Below are 22,000 nucleotides of genomic sequence, written 5' to 3' on the forward strand. Positions count from 1 at the left end.
GCTGCCATCTGTCACATGGCAATAACACGTAATGGAATACTGGTGGCAAGGTTCAGCCTCTGCCATATTGCCACCATCTGCATCTGACCTTGTGGGCCATCATAACTTAGGAGGCATTACTTTCAGAGCAGTACTCATAGTATCGTGATCATTAATTTTGTCACCTTACTTGTAATTTTAAGAATAATGATTCAAGCACTAAATATTTTTCCATAGCACATATTTTTTGTGCAGTCTGTTTTTGTTTGTTTCTTTGTCTAAAAAAAGGTAGAATTTAAGGTATGGAGTTACAGACGAATGGAACTGAATAACTTTGAGTTCCCACTGCAGTTAGGCTTGAACTCTTGTGTAGCTGCATCTTTTTAAGTTAATTCTCAAACTTCAAACTCCACCTATCACTACGTTAAAGGCTTTTAACATTAAGCTCTGATTTAGCAGGGTATGTATGACATGCATTCTATCACAACCCAACCCACCCACATCAAGGTCAGAGAACACCAACTCCACACTAAGAAATCCAAGAATAACTTCAGCCTAGTGACACCGTGGGTATATCAGACTTCAAAAAGAGAAATTTAAATCCATAAAATATCCATAAGCATTTAAAGACAGTTCAAGAAGCAAAACCAGAATGAACTTATCCTGTTTCTATAACAGAATTTGCTTCTACTGTTCACCCACATCCTCAATTCAGCACACTGAGTACAGGGCTGCATTTCACTCGGGCTGAAATTCTGGATCCATTAGCAATATTTAAATGCAAGAAAGCATTTTTAGCCATAGGACAGCTTTCTTAATGAAATTAAGCAAGTCTTGTCAGGTAGAGCCCTGACCACCATCCTTTCTTCTAAAGCAAAGACATGATTTTCAGAACAAAAACCATCAAAGTCACAAGGTTAGCAAAACCCTTCTTAGAAATACTAAATTTTCTATTCGATTCTACATTAGTACAGCCAAAAACAGGGAGTGAAACAAAGGCTCAGAAAGGACTTACTAGCCAACGAGGCAATCTTTCAGCGCCGTGTTCTCTTTCCGACACTTTACCACCATAAGGAAACCAGTTTCTTTGCAGCACTTAGTAAATGCTACAGAAAAACAAAAAGATTAGAATTAGAAAAACAACAGTTAAAAAAAAAAAAACCCATGTGTATGCTTTTCCACAGGAAAAATAAAAAATAAAACAACCTCACAAATCAGACCTGATTTATTATTAACATAGCCGTAGTTGGCCTGGAGCCTCATACTGTTTATAAGGTTTTCGTGGCTTGTTTAGACAGAAGATTTTAATTAGGATTCTCCCCTGATATCGTATAATGTGTGCACCCACTGCTATGGCTAACACTAACAAATTTATGAAGCTACTCTTGCAGCAAATCCATGATTCTTAGACTGCTTTTCATATTGACTATTCAAGGCTACCGCAGCAAAACAAAAGGAAGCATGAAGAATTAGGTAAGCCAAGATTGTCAGCATTTCCTCTTCAATGAAGAATTATTTTGAATAATTAACATACATTTATATCTACAAATTAAGAGCGCAGTAATGTTGACACCAACTACTGTCTCAAAGAAATGTCACTGCCAATCCCCTCTTGAGAAGGCATCTTTGAGATACGAGACAAGAAACTGTGAGGTCGTGGTTCTCTCCTGGAGTGCAGGGAGAAAGTCAGCAGTTAGTTAATCAGCTGGGATTGCCAGGTGGTACTCAGTGCACTGCACTGCTCCACGGGGGACTGGCATCTCCTCTGTGTCATGTGGCAGCCTTTGGGTGTTCTTCAATATTGAAGTCCAAATGGCCAAGAAAGGAGCACTGTCCCTGAAAATACTGACCACCTTCAAAGTTCTTGGAATCACAATCTTTGGAACAAGAGAATATAAAAGGGAGGAGAGACAATCATCAGTCTCTTCCCAGGAAAAGTGATGCTGCACCTATTTGCTCAATGAAATGTAAACAGGCAGACAGTCTCATGGGCCTTGAGACTTAAAGAACGAGTCAGTGAGATACAGAGACAGAAACAGATTTGGGGACTAGAGAAGAAGCCAAGTAATGTGTAAGGCTGTTTGTTTGTATATATATATTTTTTAATCTGGGAGTAACTCAAATTATGTCCTGTTACCAGCATTCTTTACAGATGTTTCAATAAATAATAAACCAGTTAGTAATTAGCTGTTACTCCATATTGGGAGATTTCAAACTATTTTCTTATGAGGACTCTAGGTTAGCAACAACTTGCATTTAACAGGTGGAAAAAGTACAAAGTCAAACATCAACCAGCAGCCAAATGAAAAACAAAGCTCTTTCCAGAATTCCTTCTATTTCTTCATACCCAAGATTTTCTTGGTAATTATTTGAAATGCAACAAATTTAGGTCATACAAAAATTGTTACGCTCAAACATCTTTAGTAAAACTTACAGTTAATCCGGTAACATCAAAACTTAATGCAAAGGGTAAGCTGTATCTATACTCAATATATATTTACACTGTGTTTACGTATACTCTACCTAATGTGAATATACATGCTCAATGCATTGCTCTTCCTGCTTTGTCCAAAAGCTTCTATTTCATCCAGTCAAACGAGAATATTCCACTTTTTATGCACAATGATCAGTTTCATGGCTTTAGCTGGGAGAGAGTTAATTTTTGCCATAGAGGCTCACTTGATGCTGCATTTTGGATTTTTGACGAAAACAGTGGTGGAAAGAGAGGGATGTTTTAGTTGTTGCAGAGCAGTGCTCACAGAGCCAGGGACTTTCAGCTCCTCCTGCTGTGCTGCCAGCAAAGGGCTGAGGGTGCACAAGCAGCTGGGAGGGGACACAGCCAGGACTGCTGACTTGGTGCTGTGCTCAGCAACAGCTAAGGGTACAGAAAAAGGAAGGAGGGACGTTCAGAGCGATGGTATTTGTTTTCCCAATTAACCCTATGTGAGGAGCCCTGCTTTCCTGGAAGTGCTGCCTGCCAATGGGACGCAGCAAGCTATTCCCTTGTTTTGCTTCGCTTGCATACACAGCCTTTGCTTTTCCTAGTAAGGTGCCCTTATCTGAACTCAGAAGTCCTCACATTTTCAGATTCTCTTCTCTGTACCACCTGAAGAGAGTGAGCAAGTGGCTGCTTGGTGCTGAGCTGCTGCCAGGGCTAAACCACAACAATCAGACAGGTATCACTGCCATTCTTTGAACTGTGTGTATAAATACACCTTCTCTATTTGTGCTGAAAATCAAGAAGAGCCCTCCAACACCTGCAAGTTATCAACCATACGTACATGAATGTAAAACTGTAGTGTAGCCTTGTACTTGCCTTTCTGTATTTTCTAGACATTTAGTTGAGGTTTTGGATTTGCCTAGTAATTGTTCATCCTGTACAATAATTCTGCAAATCAAAACTTAGATAGAATCACAGAATCGCTCAGGCTGGAAAAGACCTTAAAGTTCATCAAGTCCAATCGCAACCTAGCCATAGTACCCTAACTCTATCTCCGCTCAGTCATGTCCCTGAGTACCACATCCAAAAGGTTTTTAGACACATCCAGGGTTGGTGACTCAAGCACCTCCCTGGGCAGCCTATTCCAGTGCTTAACAACTGTAAAGATGTTTTTTCCTGATACCCAACATAAAGTCATCCTGGCACAACTTAAGGCCACTTCCCCTCATCCAGTCAGCTGTCAGCAGTGAGAAGAGACCAACCCCGCTCTTGCTGTAAGCACCTTTCAGATACTGAAGAGAACAATAATCAGCCTCCTCTTCCCCAGACTAAACAGCCTAAGTTCCTTCAGTTGCTCCTCGTAGGATGTATTCTCCAAGCCCTTCACAAGTCAGAGATTACCGCCTATAAAAACCAGCAGGATAAAATCCTACCTTTTGCTCAAACCTTTGTCCTTTTCCCTCTAAAGCAGATATCAATCTATCTGTGAAGTCAGTGGGGCAAAGCGCACCTCCTAGCATCATGGACACCAATGACTTGGAAGTGACCCAACAGAGGCAAGCAACCCCAGGCCGTAGAAGGCTTTTCATAATTAACCTACAAAAACAGAAAATTAAATAAATAAAAAAAAAAGACCCACAACACTTCTCCTGCTCCAAGTGTCAATGACAGTGGTGTCGATATCCTCCCGAAATTAAATCCACCTTTGCAAAACGTTGCAAATAACTGGCATCTTACCCATTTGAACAGCTACTGGTGAACGTTTAAATAAACACAACTCCTAACATTATATGCTGGTTCTATAACCACATTCTACTTGAAAATGTACCAGATGAAAGTATGCCACAAAACTGCAATTAACTAGTTACTAATTACTTAATTGGAAAGACACAGTAACTTGTGCTCAAAGATACGTAGTAACAACGAGGCTCAATTTCTCAGCTCTCATGTGATGTGTGCTTTAGCTTCAGACCCCAAATCACCCAATGCACATGCACAACTTTGAGGAAACTCTGAACAGCTAAAGCTTATGAAGCAGCACAAGCTCACAGCAGTATAAGAAGCATACTGTTAGATTATCAAAATGTTCTTTAGCTTTTACAGGTGACTGTTTTTTCTTTTGTTTCCTGGAGTGCCTACACTGAATGTCCCTACATAAGCATCTCAGAAAATTCGTACCTATTATCACATTTCTAAAAATGCCCTGTTTTTCCGCAAAACATCAGAAAGCTTACAGTTCATGTAGTGACCAGTTTGATTTCTACTCTCCACAGGCACTGCCCTAAGTGCTGTGCAATTTTTCTGTAGTAATCATTCCTCCTGGAAACTGTGAAGTAAAAAAACCACTGTAGACAACAGGAGGTCCCTCTCACTTGTTAGCCCACCCGTCTTGATTGGCTACAGGCGCAACGTCCTGGTGAACAGAACCTGAGCTACAACTGCAAGCACTGCCTGCCTTTAGGAGCCCCACATGCAACTACGGCCAGGCAACCACGAAGCACTGCTACCAAGTTGTAACCCTGCTTCCTGCATCCATTCCACAGACCTGCAACAACAGAGGCAAAGAAAGAGCAGGTTGAAAGGTATCAGGCATTCCCACATGAGCACACAAAACTTAGCTCTCTTTTCCTCTGATTTCCAGTGCTTCAAAATTCCTTTAGCAGCCACTTAAGGCCTGTGGTTCAAGACAGGTCTAGTTCAAGTGTTTACCAGAAACCTCGCCAGATTCTGGAGAATGCTGTTTTGATTATGCTCTGTCTTGCTCACAATTCTTTCATTGACCAAAACATCTCAGTGTTGGTCAGCACAAGGAGTGCTAACGCTGTGGTATCTGGAACCATTGTGTACAATCTCAAATCAAGAAGTCATCTCCATCTCTGTCATCTGACAATGGACACACTCCTCACTCAAGCACTGTCTGCACTGCAGATCAAAGCTTCGGGTGCACACCATAGGACAAAGGGAGCAGATAGCACAGGATCTAATGACAACCCCAGTTCGACATGTTAACAGCCACAAGGACAACTCAGACCTGCACGAACACCAACCTCGTGCTCCAGACGAGCCCACTTCCTGACACTGCTGCATGTCACACAAAAAACAACTGCTCTCTCAGAGCAGAACTGATCTCTTAAAAATCTTACATGCGGTCCCATTTTTACCATTTTGGCAAATGACTTTCCGTGACTTTGCAAATTTGTGCAAGGAAACAGTGTTTTCTTTCTGAATGCAAGCAGCAACCTACCACAATAGAACCTCAGGCAGCAGTGAAACTAGACGCAAATTCAGGTCATCTGCAAATTCAGCGCAGGTTGTAACAAAGCAAAGAAATAGAATGTTTCAAACAAACAAGAGTTTTCAGACATATTTAGGAAATGGGGTTTTAACTTCTAGTTGCAATATAGCTGTACTGAAATTGAGCTATAAGGAAATGAAAAATAAAGACAAAGAGAGATACTGTATCAAAGCTGGCAGCGTTTGGTTGAGGAGTAGAACAGGACAGAATGTGAGCTAAAGGAAATGAGGTGTGGAGTGAAAATGCCTTAGAAGGGGAAAAACAAGCTTGTGCTCCAAAAAATGAACCCTGATAAGGCTCTACCATGACATCTACATATGTCCATCACTGAAAGCTCTATGCACAGGTTAAGGACAGATCCTGCAGGTACCTGGCACTTATAACGGAAACTGGCTGTGATCACCAAGTCCAACCATCAACCCATCACCACCACACACACTGTGCCCCTCAGCACCACATCTACATGTTTATTGCACACCTTCAGGACTTTCTTGTCCTATTGCCAAAGAAAAAAAAGGCCAACCCCCACCTTGCCACAGCCTCACTACTAAAAATCATTAGTTTTTTAAAGGAATGTTTTTCTTAATTATTTTTGGCTAGTTTCCCCTCCTCTAGTTCTATTGCTCGACTACAAACTAACATGGGAAACTGATGGAAATGGAAGTGAAACTGAGTAATTCTCATTTATATTGGACTGAAGACAGACTGGATGAGTGATTTTCCCATCTATCCCAACAGATACCGACGCACACGCAGTATCTGCCATATTAAAGACATAATTTTCAAAGTTTAAAAGATCAGATACATTACCAGAGGGTTAGTTACAACAAAGTTGGTGAAATTCCACTGGCACCTGTCCTGGGACATAATTCAACAAAAAAAGAAAACAATAATCGAGGGCACTGCTCATTTTTACCTTAGAAGATATTTGTAGGTTCAAGAAATATTTGCTTCTAAATGATGAGAATCAAAACTTCAAGGATTTTAACTTAAAGGACAAATCAACACCTGGCGTAACTTGTCCCAGCTCTGCAACATAATGATTTTCTTCCACACCATTAAACCAGATTGAAGGTTAAATTTAACATTCTTAATCCCAGTGTCTGTAGATATATAAACAGTGCACCACAAAAATAAAGCACAATTCTTAAAATGCAAGTTTTTTTTTTATGCAGCTATCAACACCACCCCCATTCCAGCCTCAAATAAAGGTAGAAAAATCTCTTCTCTGTGCTGCATGCAAAATGAGCTGGCAGAATCTGTGTCAGACTGTAGCAAAAGTTTCAGTTACTTATAAAGATTTAATAGAAAAAAAAAAAAAATCATTGCTCCGACCCAAGCATCAAAACATAATGAGAAAGTTTCGATTTTCTGTAGTGTTAAGGATAACAGATTATATTCGTGGGGATTTTTTAACACAGTATTTCTTATTTTATTTATTTAGACTTTTCTAAAGCTCAAATAGCTTTTTTAAAAAACATAATCATTTCTTCAGGTGCACATGAAAGGCTTTCCATACACAAAGCAAGAAAAGAACAAAAACTAACTGTGACATCTGTAGGCAGTGAGCAGAGTGGAGAACGGGTTGAAAATAAAACACTGAGGGATCATCATTATTTTTATTTTATCGCATGAACTGTCATTGAAGGCCATTCTGGAAGGTCCATTTATTGCAGACTTGTAACATTACCCACGCGTTCATATTGCAAAATATTGTGTGATTAGAATAATATCAAAATGGTCCTTTATCAGCCATCATTATGTATCCCTCTTGCAGATGTTCTTGTACATAAAACAAATGAAATATTCTGCATTATAGAGATAAATTGATCCTCTCGGGTCTGGCTTCGGTTTATTTAAAGATTTTACAATTTTACTACTTAAGAGAAAGTCCTACAGAGGTGTTATCTCACCATTTATATTTTCTCAACACTTATGATACTGTTATCACACTCTTAAAATAATTTAGAAAAAAAAAAAAAAAAAAAAAAAAAAAAAGCTTGTATCATGATCCATACCAGGCTTATGTTCTATTCCTGGGGTGGGCTTCTTCCCTTGCGAAAAAGAGGGAATAATTATGCCCAAGATCAGGATGGATCAGTCCTTAAGCTCTACCACTGGGAGGAGAAAAGGTGTCCAAGTAAGAAGGGGGATTTGGGAGTCAGTGGTAGAAAGACAGGGAAAACAATTCTGCTACAGTGGAAACAAGGACAAAATTTTAAATATGTTTGTGAAATGTCCACAAAATCATTAAAATGACAAAACTTCATCAGCAGCATTTTATGGTGAAGTTGTTATGCTTTTAATTTTGTATTAAATCGTGATTTATTAGCTTGTTACTTTGAAGATTACTCAGTATGCACAGAATAGATTACTGGCGTATTTAATGAGCCAGAGGAAGAAGTAGGATGAACATGAAAAGATTGCTTTACATAGTAGAGTACAAGCTATTTGATATTTCTAACACAGTACAAAAGAAAGCTTCTCTGTAGATTGATCATGGTTCAGTTAACATCACTGAATATCTAATACCTCCAACTCAATTAATTCTCACCTGATTAAGATCAGTCTGATATTCAAAGTAAATCATCTCTCCAGTCAAGTAGAAATCAATATTTATGATTTTACTTTTAAATTACAATAACAAATAAAATATGTGCATCGTCAGTATGCTGGGAGTAGCTTTCCTGTTCTAGTTTACTACGGCATGCCTAACACAGCTGATTAAAGAATTATTCTAATTTGACCAACAATATATATAAGACTCAGATTAATTTGAATAGTGGAAGATAGCAAGAAATAATTAAATGCACCTTATATAGGGTAAACAGAAAATTGACATAAAATAACTTTGATTCTTTCAAGTGAACCTCTGTTATCAGATCAAATATATTATGTTTCCACAAGTATTTGATAAAAAATACAAATAAATAAAAATACAAATACATATACTTTTTGTTATCCTGCTCATCACCACCTCCCCAAAAACCTGCTCCATTTCAGTTCCTACAGCTCCAGCATGCTGCCAACTCTACACTGGGGCAGATGATCCATCAGTAGCACCACATGCTGCAGGACTTGGGAGGAGACACGACTGCAGGAGCCAAGGCATTTCAGAGAAGGGATAGTGATCACGTGAATGATCACTCTGACCAATCTTCTTCACAGTGCTCACTGTGGAAAACACCAGTTCTGCCTTAAAATACACTATGCAAACAGGATCCTCCATTACATTACAGCGTACCTTGCTTTGTTGAAAAGTTGCTCACCTAGCGATTAAGTAAACATACCTCAAAGAGAACTGCCACGAAGGCAGACAGCACAACTGGTACATAGAAGGCAAGTATTTTCCCCCAAATGAGAAACTGTTTCTCTAAACACACTGCCCTGGGGTAAAGAAGATGTGTTAGCAATATCCTAGAAACAAATCTGAAGATTTAGCTCTAGGGGACATTTACAATTAAAGATGAGAAAATGACATACTGGATCAGACAAAGGCCCCATTTGTCCTGCTTGCCATCTTTCTCAGAAGTCAGTAACAGCTGCTGCTACAGGGGAAAAAAAAAAAAAGTGCCAGTAAGTCTACATTATGGAATAGCATTTCCTCAAGTGAAGTTTGTTCCTAACCCCTATCAACTGTAAGCTAGGCTTATACCTTGAAGCAAAAACTTCTCACATGCCTTTCAAAACACTTACAATCACTTGCACAGTAGGAAACTTGTCAGTTCAGACCAAGATAAGAGGAGGAGGAAAGAGGAAAAAACCACCCCAGTACCAAAAAGGCATACACTAGCTTGAATTCCTTCAATGTCTATCTGCCCCTGGCTTGCTTCAAGTCAGTGTCTCAGATACTGAGTCACAACTGTAGAAGTCACAACTACTGCAACTGTGGTTATTTGTCATACCACAGATGCCTTTTTCATTAGCAAGTTTTCAAAATCCTGCTGCAAAAATTAATTGGCCTCAAAGTATCCCTTGGCTGGATGTATAAGACCTGCCTGTACAGCCACTCTCGCTCTGACAATTCTTTGGCGTAGCTGCAATAGGACGAAGCAGAAGGCAGGAAAGGCACTCTGTGTACATCAGAAATGTTTGATTTTGTTGTCTTGTTCCCCTTTGCCTCAAATAATCCACCTACTTGCTCTTAGAAGCACTGTGACAGCAGGTCAACTGTAGCTGCAACACTAAGAGATTATCTGTGCAGTTAACTAAGAGAAATGGTTCTCCAAAACAAGAATCCAGGCTGGCTCTGCAGACAGAGCAAACAAAGCTGCGTGAATGACCAAGGTAACCCCAAAAGCAGCAAGCCCCAAAGTCTCACAGAACAGCTGAAAAAATGGTCCCTAACCTAGTATAGGAAGTGCTGCAAATTTTCATCTCTTCAACACATATAAGTTCCATGGTATGGTCATTCAAGAGAGAGTTTCTTTTCTTAATTTAAGGCCTGTAAAGAGCTTTTCAAATGAACACAGGAAATCAATGTCTTAAATTATTTTTAAACCTATCCAAAAGTTATGTATTTAAAAAAAAAAACAACCCTTCCATGTCAATTCTGAAAATACATGCAGAGCATGTAGGGATTCTCCACTATGTCCTCAATCCAAACAGATGTCTTTGCTTTTGTCACAGAATTTTAACAGGGCTTTTGTTATTTTTGAGCCTAACAATCATTAAAGACTGAATTTCTGGGAGAGAGAAATAAAAAGAGTTTAAGAAACTAGCACCACAGAATCATAAATAAATCAATGAAGCAGTGAATGACAAGGCCATATGCCCATTCCCACATGATGCAGAGGCTTGCACTGAGGGAACCTCTCTCACTGGACTCACTATCCATGTTGTGACATCTAAAATTTGCTCACATTCAGACTGAGAATTGTGGTTGTTTGTCAGAGGCATAGCCAGAAACCCCAAAGCAAGGGAATGCCCCAGGCAGCAGCAGGGAAGAACTTCTGTCTGCACCAATTAACCCACACTAGCCCACAGAAGACTGCTGGAATCTCTTCTTTCTAATATCATAGTGAGCAATAAGAGACGGTGAATCAAAATAAAAAGTAACAAGTGTAAGAAAGGTGGGAATTGTTTCACTTTGAACAAAAAGGCCAACAAGGAGCCAAACACAGTAACTCAAGCCAGCACAATTAATACAACAAAAAGTATACAAATCATCCTCCAACTGATAGCAAAAAATATGCCAGGCTGAAGCAATTTGGGTTAAAATCAGAGTTCTGGAAGAAAAAATAAGATATATACACATGCAACCTCATGGCATTTTCTGGAGCTCTTAGTCCCAATGCTTGGACAAGGACAAGTCAGCTTTTCTGTGTCAGTACTAACACATGAGGTCTGATCAAAATGACTCTTGTGGTATGAGGGGTGGAAACATTAAAGTTAGTTTTTAGTTTAATAAGAATTCTGAATGCACAAATGAAGGTTAACCAGAGAAAATGTTTTCCTAAGTAATCACACAGCCAGAAAAGAAGGTTAAAAAAAAAAAAGTACCTTCAAATTTCAGGTAATACTTTTTGTTGCTGAATGTTGACAAAATACTGTTGCAAACATAAAATTCATCAGTAATATGCATTTATCTCAAGGGAATATGGAGTCAAACAGCAAAGAGAGCTTTGGTAGAGATGGTGCAGTAAAATACCTACTGGTAACTTTAGGGTACTGGGTGCAACCTGATCTGATCTCTCATCCTGGATTAACAGCTTTGTCAGCATTATTTTCATATGTGTACACACACACACTGCTGTAAGTGCATATATGTACACGTGCATATATACACACACATCTATTAGTGTATATACATGCATAGCTATAAGTTTATGTATATACACAAAATACGCATGTGTGTTCTACACCAAACACAGAAACAGTCAGATATTTCCTCCCACCCCTGACTAAGCAACACACCCAGAGCACAGCATTACAGAGATGAGGGTTACGCCCTCACAAGAAAAAAAGACAGAAGAAATCACAAGGGCACAACTATTCTGTGTAAGGCTTTACAGTGACTGTGCTATCTCAGGCAAGGGAGATTTAAGTGCTCACAGATGACAACCCACTGGGCTATTTAGGTAGATCTATCAAGACAAAACTAACCCTTTTGTCCTCCCCTTGAAAATAATTTAAAAAACCATAAATCCTTTTAAGCAGAGTAAATATATTGCTGCAAAACAGTTTATGTGGGTAAATCATGATTTTTCTGCTAAAGACAGTTGCTTTAGGAATGTTCCCGTCAGGTACAAGTATTGCCTTATACTTAAGGTTTCAGGTAAACCATGCCCAGCAAGCACAGCCACCCAGTTAAACTACATTTGCCCAGAGAGGTTGTGGATGCCCCGTCCTTGGAGGTGTTCAAGGCCAGGTTGGATGGGGCCCTGGGCAGCCTGGTTTAGCATTAAACGTGGAGGTTGGTGGCCCTGCATGTGGCAAGGGGGGTTGGAGATCCATGTTCCTTGAGGTCCCTCCCAACCCTGGCCATTCTGTGATTCTGCAATACATTGTTTTTAAACAACTGCTTCTTTTAAGACTGACTTGATCTAATGTTCCTCCCAGCCTGCAGTAAGTATCCCTGACATCAAGCGTTACCATACCAGACGCTGGAAGAGGCAGAACTGGAACAAATGCAAGTTCCCCCATGGCTACTGTCTGTCACTGCCTGCTCCTATATAAACAAGTGCATCTAGCTTGAGCAGCACAGAGTCGCCTTGCCGCTGCTCATCCTCCCAGCTCCTTCAGGAGCAGCTGAGCCACTCGGGGACAGCTGAGAAGTTAGCACACCAGATGATTCAAAGCAACAACACACCCCACAATGACTGACTCCTCAGCTGAACTCTGAATTTAAATAAAAAGATCTATTTATAAATACGCCAGATTGACTGCGAGTGGCACGAATAGCAGTAGTGTCTTTCTACCACACGGTGGAGATAGAGCAGGTTATTTACGTAACTCTCAAGGAGGCAATTACAGTTACTCCACCGTAACACCAGCTCTACATCACAGCCTGATCTTTCAGAGATGCATTTATCCCCCTCAGTTCAATTCCCTGCATTTCCAAAAACACCATTCTAACTCAAAGATCTTTTTTATTTATTATTATTATCATTATTTATTTTCCTCCGCTCTTCGAATGAAACAAAATATCCCTTAAACAAAAGTGAACTCTCAGCTGGGAGGGTACAGAACAGGGCCAAAAACACAGGTCAGCTGAACTCCCACAAGGTACCGTACTGAAGAGCAATACGCTCACCCTCCTCAGAAGTGACCTTTCCTTACAGGTGACAGTTCTTCCTACAATCTTCCTATAGTCTCAACCATCACTCCAGCATCTCCAGAACATGCTACCCTGTACTCAACCTTGGCTTACAGTACATGTTTATAGTCTCCCTCTCTTCTTTTTTCTTTCTTTTTTTCTCTTTTTAATTAGTAGTCTTCAGTGCATACAGGTGTGAAGGTGTGGGAAGCATTTGTGCTGAATAAGGCACTATTCAGCATTTTTTAAGGACAACTTAACTAGAAGCATAATTTTAGTGGAAAAAAGGTTTAGAGGTGCATCTGCATTCTGAATTTTATACTGAAGATCCTTTGCAATGGTGGCCAGAGTGTCAGTTCTCTTTCAAAAGAGAAATCATTGACCAGGTAGGCAGCCAGAACATTACGCTTCCCTATTCATGTCATGCTTTTAAAGAGATTTTTTAATGATGACAAGAAAACACATTCTGAAAATTTAGCAAGATCAGATGTTTTTAATATACCAGTTTTATAAATCTGATAGTAACCGTTTAATGCATATTTCTCATTTTCTGTATATCAGTACTTGTTTTAAGCAAGCTGACTGCGATAAGTAGAATATTAGAAACAATTTAATACCAGAAAATAATCCAGTCACCATACACTCCCTGTATCTTTGAAAGTGTTGCACAAAGGACTTCTGAAATGAGAACACATTGCAAACTCTGGTTTTTGTGGAGTTCTGATAAACTCTCTGCAAGCACTGAAGCTGTGCTCAGCCCTCAGCTACTCCGCACTTCCAGATCAACACAGATGTTCACAAGGTTCCTGCCACAGAGTGACTGCATCTCCTGTGCTAAGCCAACCCCATCACTGGTCTGCCCGGTTACTGCACTGCGCAGTAGCTATGCACGTCTTCTATAACTGAGACCTGCTACACACTTTGTAAGACATCGAGTTCTGGGGTTAAAAGGTGCTCACTAAGCTACCTTTTGACTGATCTCAGGTAGCCAAGGCAAACTACCCAGCTGCTATACAACTAGTTTCCCACTTGCCTTACATGAACAGAGCAATCACAATTCTCCACTTCAGAAACATCCCCTTGGCACAAATTCTACCAATGCATACTATCTTCAAACCTTTCAGAGATACTACCCTGAACAGATGAAGCTAATGCTACTTAGAATAATGCAAGATATGCAATTTATTACAATCCTACTTGGAGAGCAGTTGGCCATGTTGGAGCAAAAACTTGTAAAAAGAAGGCAAACACCTCGGGTGTTCCTACTCACAGATTGAAACTGACAAAGGCAAGGGAGGAAAACTAACCAAAATACAAACACCACCCACACCCTGACGTATCTCATGGTCTGATGTGTGTCTTCCAGAAATCACTGACTGCACAGTTTGGGCATGGACCAGAAATGAAGATGAAAACAGTGGATGACAAAGCTCTGCTCACGAATTTGTTTTGACAAGGAATAAGACAGAAGCCGCGATACCCAACCACATGGCAGAGAGAGCCAGGATGCTACGTCTGTGATGCTGCTGGCTGTCATAAATGGCACCAGGGTAAAGAATTCTGCATGTGTCAGGGGCTTAGATTGGATTGTAAGGAAAAACTAAGAGACATAGCCACTTCTCTACAGCTATGTTTATAATTTCAAAGCCGATTAAAAATATATATATATTTGAGAGCAGAGGATTTACAAGTAAGCATCGACAAAAATGCTGTGTGAAAAAAACAGAACCATGAATTGCCAGCTGTGGAAGTCTCTCTGAAGGAGAAACCATCCTTCAGTGTAAGGCTTTCTGGGCAAATGGCATAAAAATCGGTGTAATACCATAAACCATAATCTAGACTTGGGTATAGCGAAGCCCTGGGGACATCCAACTTGCAACAACTGACTACACTGTGTTCCTCCAGCTGCATGCACAGGTGCTCAAGCTTGGAAGAGGCTGCTTAAGTCCACCTATTCTGCCCGGTCAAAGTATCTTGCTTTTGATGCAAAAACGTTTTAGGGTAATACAGTCTCATTACTGTTATGAAAGAAACAGCAAAAATCACAAATGTGGTTTCCATACTTAGAAATACAACTGCACTTTGAAGATAGCATTGAGCAAGGTTATTTTTTAAATACTGGTTAGCAATGGATCCACTACAAAATCATTGGCAAATGGGATACTGAAAGTTCAGATGAGAAAAATAAAATGGCTTCAGCTTAGAAGTCATTTTAGTTCCATTTCTTCTCATGGCATGATGACTCTACCCATGACATACACGCTACCCAAAGAAACAGAAAATACTCAGTTTTTGTTAATTGCTTGCTAAGAAACATGACAAAGTCCGTAACAGTGACGAGAGAAAGGGAAGTCAGAGCTCTAACATCAGTCACAGGATCCACAAGCATGATTCACATCCTGCCAAGAGCAGATATGGCAGGAGGCCTCTGTGCACTGGACAGTGGAGGCAGCAGACACCAAGAACTCAAACAGCAGCAGCATTCAGGCTGGGATACAAGCAGGAATTGAAAGTTGTTGTGACCTTCCCAGCAGTAGCATTAGATCTCTATGCAACTTCTTTTTGTCTCCCAGGTCTACCTAGGACCTTTTTTTTTTTTTCTTTTTCTTGGGAATGCATTTTGACTCCCACGTGGGGACCTTTCCTGGCTAGGATCCAAGACATGATGACCACGTGTAGCTTCTCTACTGATCTGAAATTCTAAGAGCACAATCTGACCAAAGATCTTTTCTCCATTTTCCAGGTTCTGAACAAAATGAGCTTTTCTTGCTGAATGCAGATGCACACATGCCTCCACCACCACAGATTTGTCAGTATGGAAGTTTTTCCAAAGATTTCTTCTCACCTTTATTCTGAAAGAAAAAAAATCACCCAAAAGCTAGCATATGCCGTATTAACGTAAAACCCCTAGAGGGCAACTAAGCGTCAATTTCAACCTGCATAAATATTCAGCTCCTTAACTAGTTTACAGATTATGTAAACTATTTCCTTCAACCTTGTCTTTTTCCCCTCATTTAGAAGAAATGAATCCTTTTCATTCTCAAATCACATTACTGCTGCCTATTTAGTGTAAGTTAATCACAACGGCCCAACCAGAGACTGAGTGCTCAACCCAACAAAGCTCAAATGTGCACAGAAAAAGAATAAAGGAAAGAAAACACATGCAAGGGCCTCCTTTAAACAAAGAGAAAACAAGCATATGAAAGTCTGAAATCACTTTCTTTGCATTAAAGCCCTTTATTACTCAGCCTAGTATTAATTTATTGCATGGCATCTGCTTTCTTGTACAGCAGGTTGGTTGTGAGTCCCACATTTATGAATTTAAGTATAATGTAAGGATTATTTGCTTGTTTACCCCTACATACTATGGTTTCAACCTTCCATTCGGTAAGTATTTATGGGCAAACAGGGAAAAAAAGTAATAAAGCAGGAAATAAGATAGCAAATTAGTCTGGCTCCAGTAAACAGTTTCACTTGCTCTTCAATCTTTAAGTAAAGTCCAGGTCTGCTGATAGCAGTGAAAGAAAAAAAGAGGAAAGTAATTAGTGCCATGAAAGTCACAAACCTTCATCCAATTCCAACAGTTCTCAAATTTTGAAGTGGTAACTCCTGTGTCCAGCTGAGTCTGTTTGTAATTACTTAGCAGGCATCAACTCTCTCCCTTTCTTCCCACCAAATCTTGGTGTGAGCTGAAGGATGCTGCTCAGCCTGTCCACACGTGCAAAGAACATGCAGACATTCATATCGCTACAGAAGACACTAACAAACCGGTGGGATTCTCAAGCTATATGGAAACAATCTGAAACAAGGAGGAAAAAATAGCTCAAAGGAATTTTTAGCAAATGCTCACAGAGATCAAGGGTTTCTACATAGTTTCTTTCAGAAGAACAAACACCCTCACGAACTGGCAGCAGAACCGTCCATGTTTTACGCATAATAATGCCAGGTTACTTCATTCGTTTGTCAGTGTATTTACAGACCACAACAGTCCTTCAAAAAGAAACTATAATCATTGTTACAATTTATCCTTGATGTGAAATGCATCTTGCACTCCTTACCAGGGTGACAGAATTTGTTTTCAGACAAGTCAGGCTACTGCAACTCAAACATCAGGATAATGGACACGAGCAATAGCAAGTCTGCAACGTAGTGCAGCTCTGCACTGAGACCACAGCTTATTCATCAGAGTGAAAATATGCTTCTGAATGGTAAGCCTTGATTAAGAGAATGAGATCAGAATTAGGTTGCTCTTGTGGTTTAACCCAGCAGGCAACTCAGCATCACACAGCCTTTCACTCACTCGCCCCTGCCAGCAGGATGAGGGAGAGAATCGGAAACAAAAGTAGAACTCATAGGTTGAGGTAAAGGCTATTTACTAAAAGAGAAATGGAAGACAAACATAAAGAACAGTTATATATTATATATGTTTATAAAACAAGTGACGCACAATTTCTCACCACTCTCTGACTGACACCCTACCAGTTCCAAAACAGAAGCAGCACCCCAGCCAACCTCCTCCGTTTTAATAGCTCAGCAGGATGCCATATGGTATGGAATGTCCCTTTGGTCAGTTTGGGCCAGTTGTCCTGGTTCTGTCCCCTTACAGCAACTTGTGCCTTTCTCAGCATCCTTGATGGCAGGGCAGTACGAGAAGGTGAAACGTCCTTTGCTCTGTAAAGAACTGCTCAGCAACAACTACAACATCAATGTTTTATGAGCACTGTTCTTCTAAAGCTGTAACACAGAGTCACACCAGCCACTATGGAGAAGAAAACTCCATCCCAGCTGGAACCAGGACAGCTGCAGTAAGAGAACTCCCTTTGAAATGATGTAACAGTTTCCCATGCTCAACTAATTATTACTCAGAAGAGAATTTTATTCTGTAGCCATGCCAATCAGCATTTTCTATCATAGAAACAAATAATATATTTTTGTATTAATACTTTCAACTGTGCACACCCTTCATTGGCCATAGCAGTAGTGAGATACTAATTACATGGAACTAGCATATTTAACTTCAAAAAACAAAAAGTTGTATCACATGTCATGTATTCCTGCACTGATGGATGGTTAAGCAGCCAGGATGAGAAGAGAAAAAGCTGAAATCACAGCAATTAGCCTGATTTACTATTATGCTGGGAGAATGTAGGCAAAGCAAACATTACCACTCTGTTAAATACCTTCCTTCTACAGAATTGTAGAAATTATTTTGGGGGAGTTTTAATTAAATGAGTATTCACTGCCCAACAATGAATGTCTCAAAGTTTATGCACAATCAGTAACCAGTGTTTATACAAACTTGATAAAGTGAACAAGACAGTTACCCAAAACAAAGAGTGACTGTAATATACTGATTTAAAAACTGCTTGTTTCATAGTTACTGAGCAAAACGTATCGTAATGTTACGTATCAAAATAAATTGACAAGACAGCTTTTGCTAAAAGGAGGTGAATTCTCTTCCTCCACCATTCTCACTCCCCACAAAGGACTTAAAAGTTTCTCAAGCTATTTTCAATGTATAAAATTCAAAAATACTTCACATGAAAATATAGATGTTTTTTATTTCCTGATGAGTTACATCAGAACAGCTTTCAAAAGGATAAGATGAGGACACTTGTTACAAAGCTCTCCAGAGAACTGAAGATTCCTTTGCATTGTTATTCAACAGTAATGACACGCTATCACATGTAGATAATACAAAATATTTTAAACTTAGAATACCGAATAGAGACATTGAAGACAGCACAGAATCTCTGAGTTTGGACCTACCCTGTTTAAAACACGAATAATTAAATCTTAGATTACAAAACCCAAACACCATACATTCTCTGATCCTATAAAAAACAGTGGTAAATTTCCTTTCATTAACAAAACACATGCTGCACATCAAGGTAATAAGGCAGAACAGTGCCTTAAAATAATGTAAGAACATTTGTAAGCATTATGTGCTGCCAGAATTTTATCCTAAACTTCCTGTCAGGCAAAAGGATACGTCTCTTCGAATCCATAACAATCTATCTGCACTACAGGCTTGTTCAGCATGCCAAATATTTTCTATCAGTTGACTTTTGCTTCCAAATATCTTTCTCATTGAGCTGTTGGAAAGAAATAGAAGGAATATTTTCTGGCACGTCTGAAATAAAGTATAATGAGACTCAACCTTTGTGCAAGCTGCATTGGCAGGGGTCAGAGATGAGATGGCACACAAATCAAGCACAATCCTGTAGATGTAATTATTCCATAAGCATACCCACGGTTATATCATGGATAAAACAATGTTTGTGTAAATCCTGCAACACACAGATTTTCCATACTGAAGAGTATGTTTAGACTATGTTTTTGTTACGCTTGTAAATAATGAACAGAAGGCATACTGTAAGTTGTGCACATTACGAAGCCTTACTAAGAAAAACACATTGAAAACATAGAGCAAAGAAACAAGAGAAAGAAATCAGAACAGATGAAGAATGACAAAGATTATTTATACCAGAAAAAATAAAAGGTATTTTTCATCACTGGCCTTATGAATTATTTTGACTTGGCTGTCAGATTCACTGTAGAAAATCCGAAGGCAGAAAAAAGAAGTGGGGCAATGAAGTACAACATTTGAAGCTGTTGACTGTGGTGGCACTTTTAGTGGGTATCATTTTCTTCAACTTAAAAGTTCTCCCTATAAATCTGAACATCACTTTTAATCTGGAGATACCAATGATTTTTTGGGCTGTCTTCATTTTGCAGTGCTCCTGAAAACAACTCATAAACCTTAGGTTTCACCATCTTCCCTAAGCAATCTTAACGACTCCATGGTAGAAATCGTTCTGCAGGACAGTTACTGAAAAGGCTGTGCCCCCCCCTTCCCCCCCTCTTCTCCCCCCCCCTTTTTTTTTTCCCCCTTTTCACCCTTTTTGCCTTTTCTGGATAAGCAGATTGTCTTATTTCTTCCATTCAAAGTGCTGCTTTTATTCAGATCACCACCAAGAATCTGTCCAATGTCTGAAGGTCTACATGAGGATATCAGCATTTCAATAGCAGTCTGGTGGGTTTTTTTTTTTCTGTTTAGGGTAGGTTTTTTGTTGCTTGTTTTTTAATAACATAAAAAACACCTTTTCAACTCAGTTCACTTCAACTCTGCTCCTTCAACTGCAGATTTCATAAAGCATACACTGGTATTGATGAGGTGCCGTGGATCAGGAGCAGGACACAATGCAAAGAATAGAAAAACTTCCTCTTAAAACACGTAGCAAAGCTTTTAAAATTATCTACTTGTAAAATCCATACATGCAGCAGGCATACAGTGAAGATGTTTAATGTCATACAGAAATGCTATATTTAGTAAGGCTTTATGTCATTCTGTGAGCAACTGAATGTTCTGAGTGACAGTATTGACAGTACACTGAAGGACAGCATGAGTATTCACAAGGCTCTTGATAGATTTGATCTGGAAAAACAGTGCAGTTCAGCAAGAACAAAAATTCTTTAACTGTAATAGTTTATATATGATATACACGTTTTAGTATGAATGTCATAGACAAAAACACTCTTCCCAGGAACAATCAAAAGCACAAATACACAGTGGACAGTTTCATTTTCTCTGTGCCTATTTGTAACTGACACTGAGAACATCAATGCCTTGACATACAAGGGAAAGTTGGACATCCTAAAATAAATACCTTTGAAAACAAACAAACCAATCGCTGAACGGTAAGAAGTAACTATGTGAGCAATCTGTCTCTACAAGCTGCATCATTAACGGGATTACAGATATACCAAACATGAGCACAAGAGAAGTCTTACAAGTCCAATTCAGCCCGGCATTCCTCACAGTGTTGGTAAGTATATCCAAGGGAAACCAACAGTTAAGCTTCAAGAAATCATCATGTAAACTCTTTTTTTAGGAAAGAAGTAAAAAGGCAGAACCCTAAATACTACAGATGATGTCTAAATGCCTACAACTTTTTCAATTCTTTCCCAGTACTGTGGATTTCAAGAGAAAAATCTATTTACCCCATTCCAAGTGCACACCTTGGAATCATCCACACCTCCAATGCTCTGTGTGTGTATAGCTCTAATACTCCTTGTCCATCCCCCTCCACATTTTCTGACCCGTTGTGAAGCTTTTGATTCCTCACCCCAAACACTTCTCACCTTCTGACATATGATCATATTTCATGTGAAGGTATCTATTCTGATCTTAGGCAGCACACATTCCAAGCTCTTTTTTTCAGCACGATCTTTCTTCTTTTTTTTGGACAGTGTTAAAATGTTACAAATAAAATTCAGAGGAATTATAATAAAGCACAAGTATTTTAAGGCCTTTTGTTTTGTAGCCTTTATTCCTCTCTCAATCAGACCTGCAAATGGAACACTCTTCAGAGCAGAAATCTCTACCCTTTTTCTATGCAGCACCATGTAGACAATTACTGGAAAACAATTACAATAACAACAAAATTAAATTAAATTTTGCAGCAGGGAAGAGGGATTATTTTTGTTGCCATTACTGAAAGTACCAGAACAACAACAAGCAGAAACACTGTTTTACTCAGCAACAGATAAAAGAGTTACTACTTAAAGCTGCTTATTGTCAGTGTTGTTACCACAACTGTATATACTTAAAAAAAAGGACCTGAAGAACATCTCACTCCATTTAAACAACCTTTAGATTTAGATTCCACACTGAAAAAGTTTAGAATGTTTAGCCCAAAAGGAGGATGAAAATTAGAGATTTCATTAACCACCTTCTGATGTTTTCAAACAAAAAAGCATGAAGAACAGTCAGACCACCACATCTTAAGAGTATGCCTACTCACTCAGCTACATTTCAACTTTATCTTGCTTTCTCCTGATGCCTGACAAGGTTTATCCTTCCTGTCCTTTGTTGGAATTTGATTTAGGGGTTGGTTTTTTTGGGACTGCTCAGCTGATTCATAGTATTCTATGTAAATGCATTCCACAGATACAGCTCTCCAGTCTACAGGAAATGGAGATCAAAACTACAACTCTAATAATGCACTGCCTTCTGACATCAAAG

General features: G+C 39.3%; 1 protein-coding gene across 1 annotated transcript in view; it reads right to left on the reverse strand.

Annotated features, from left to right (window-relative positions):
* CMC1 (C-X9-C motif containing 1) overlaps window positions 1-22,000 on the reverse strand; it is a gene marked incomplete at both ends in the record, with an annotated part of 41,677 nt that overhangs the window by 1,011 nt on the left and 18,666 nt on the right. The window contains one exon of the mRNA XM_079538110.1: window positions 995-1,085. Coding sequence (XP_079394236.1) covers window positions 995-1,085 — 91 coding nt within the window. The remainder of the gene's footprint in view (window positions 1-994; window positions 1,086-22,000) is intronic.

The sequence above is a fragment of the Tetrao urogallus genome, assembly GCF_951394365.1.
Source record: "Tetrao urogallus genome assembly, chromosome: 7".
In the NCBI taxonomy this organism is placed as follows: domain Eukaryota; kingdom Metazoa; phylum Chordata; class Aves; order Galliformes; family Phasianidae; genus Tetrao; species Tetrao urogallus.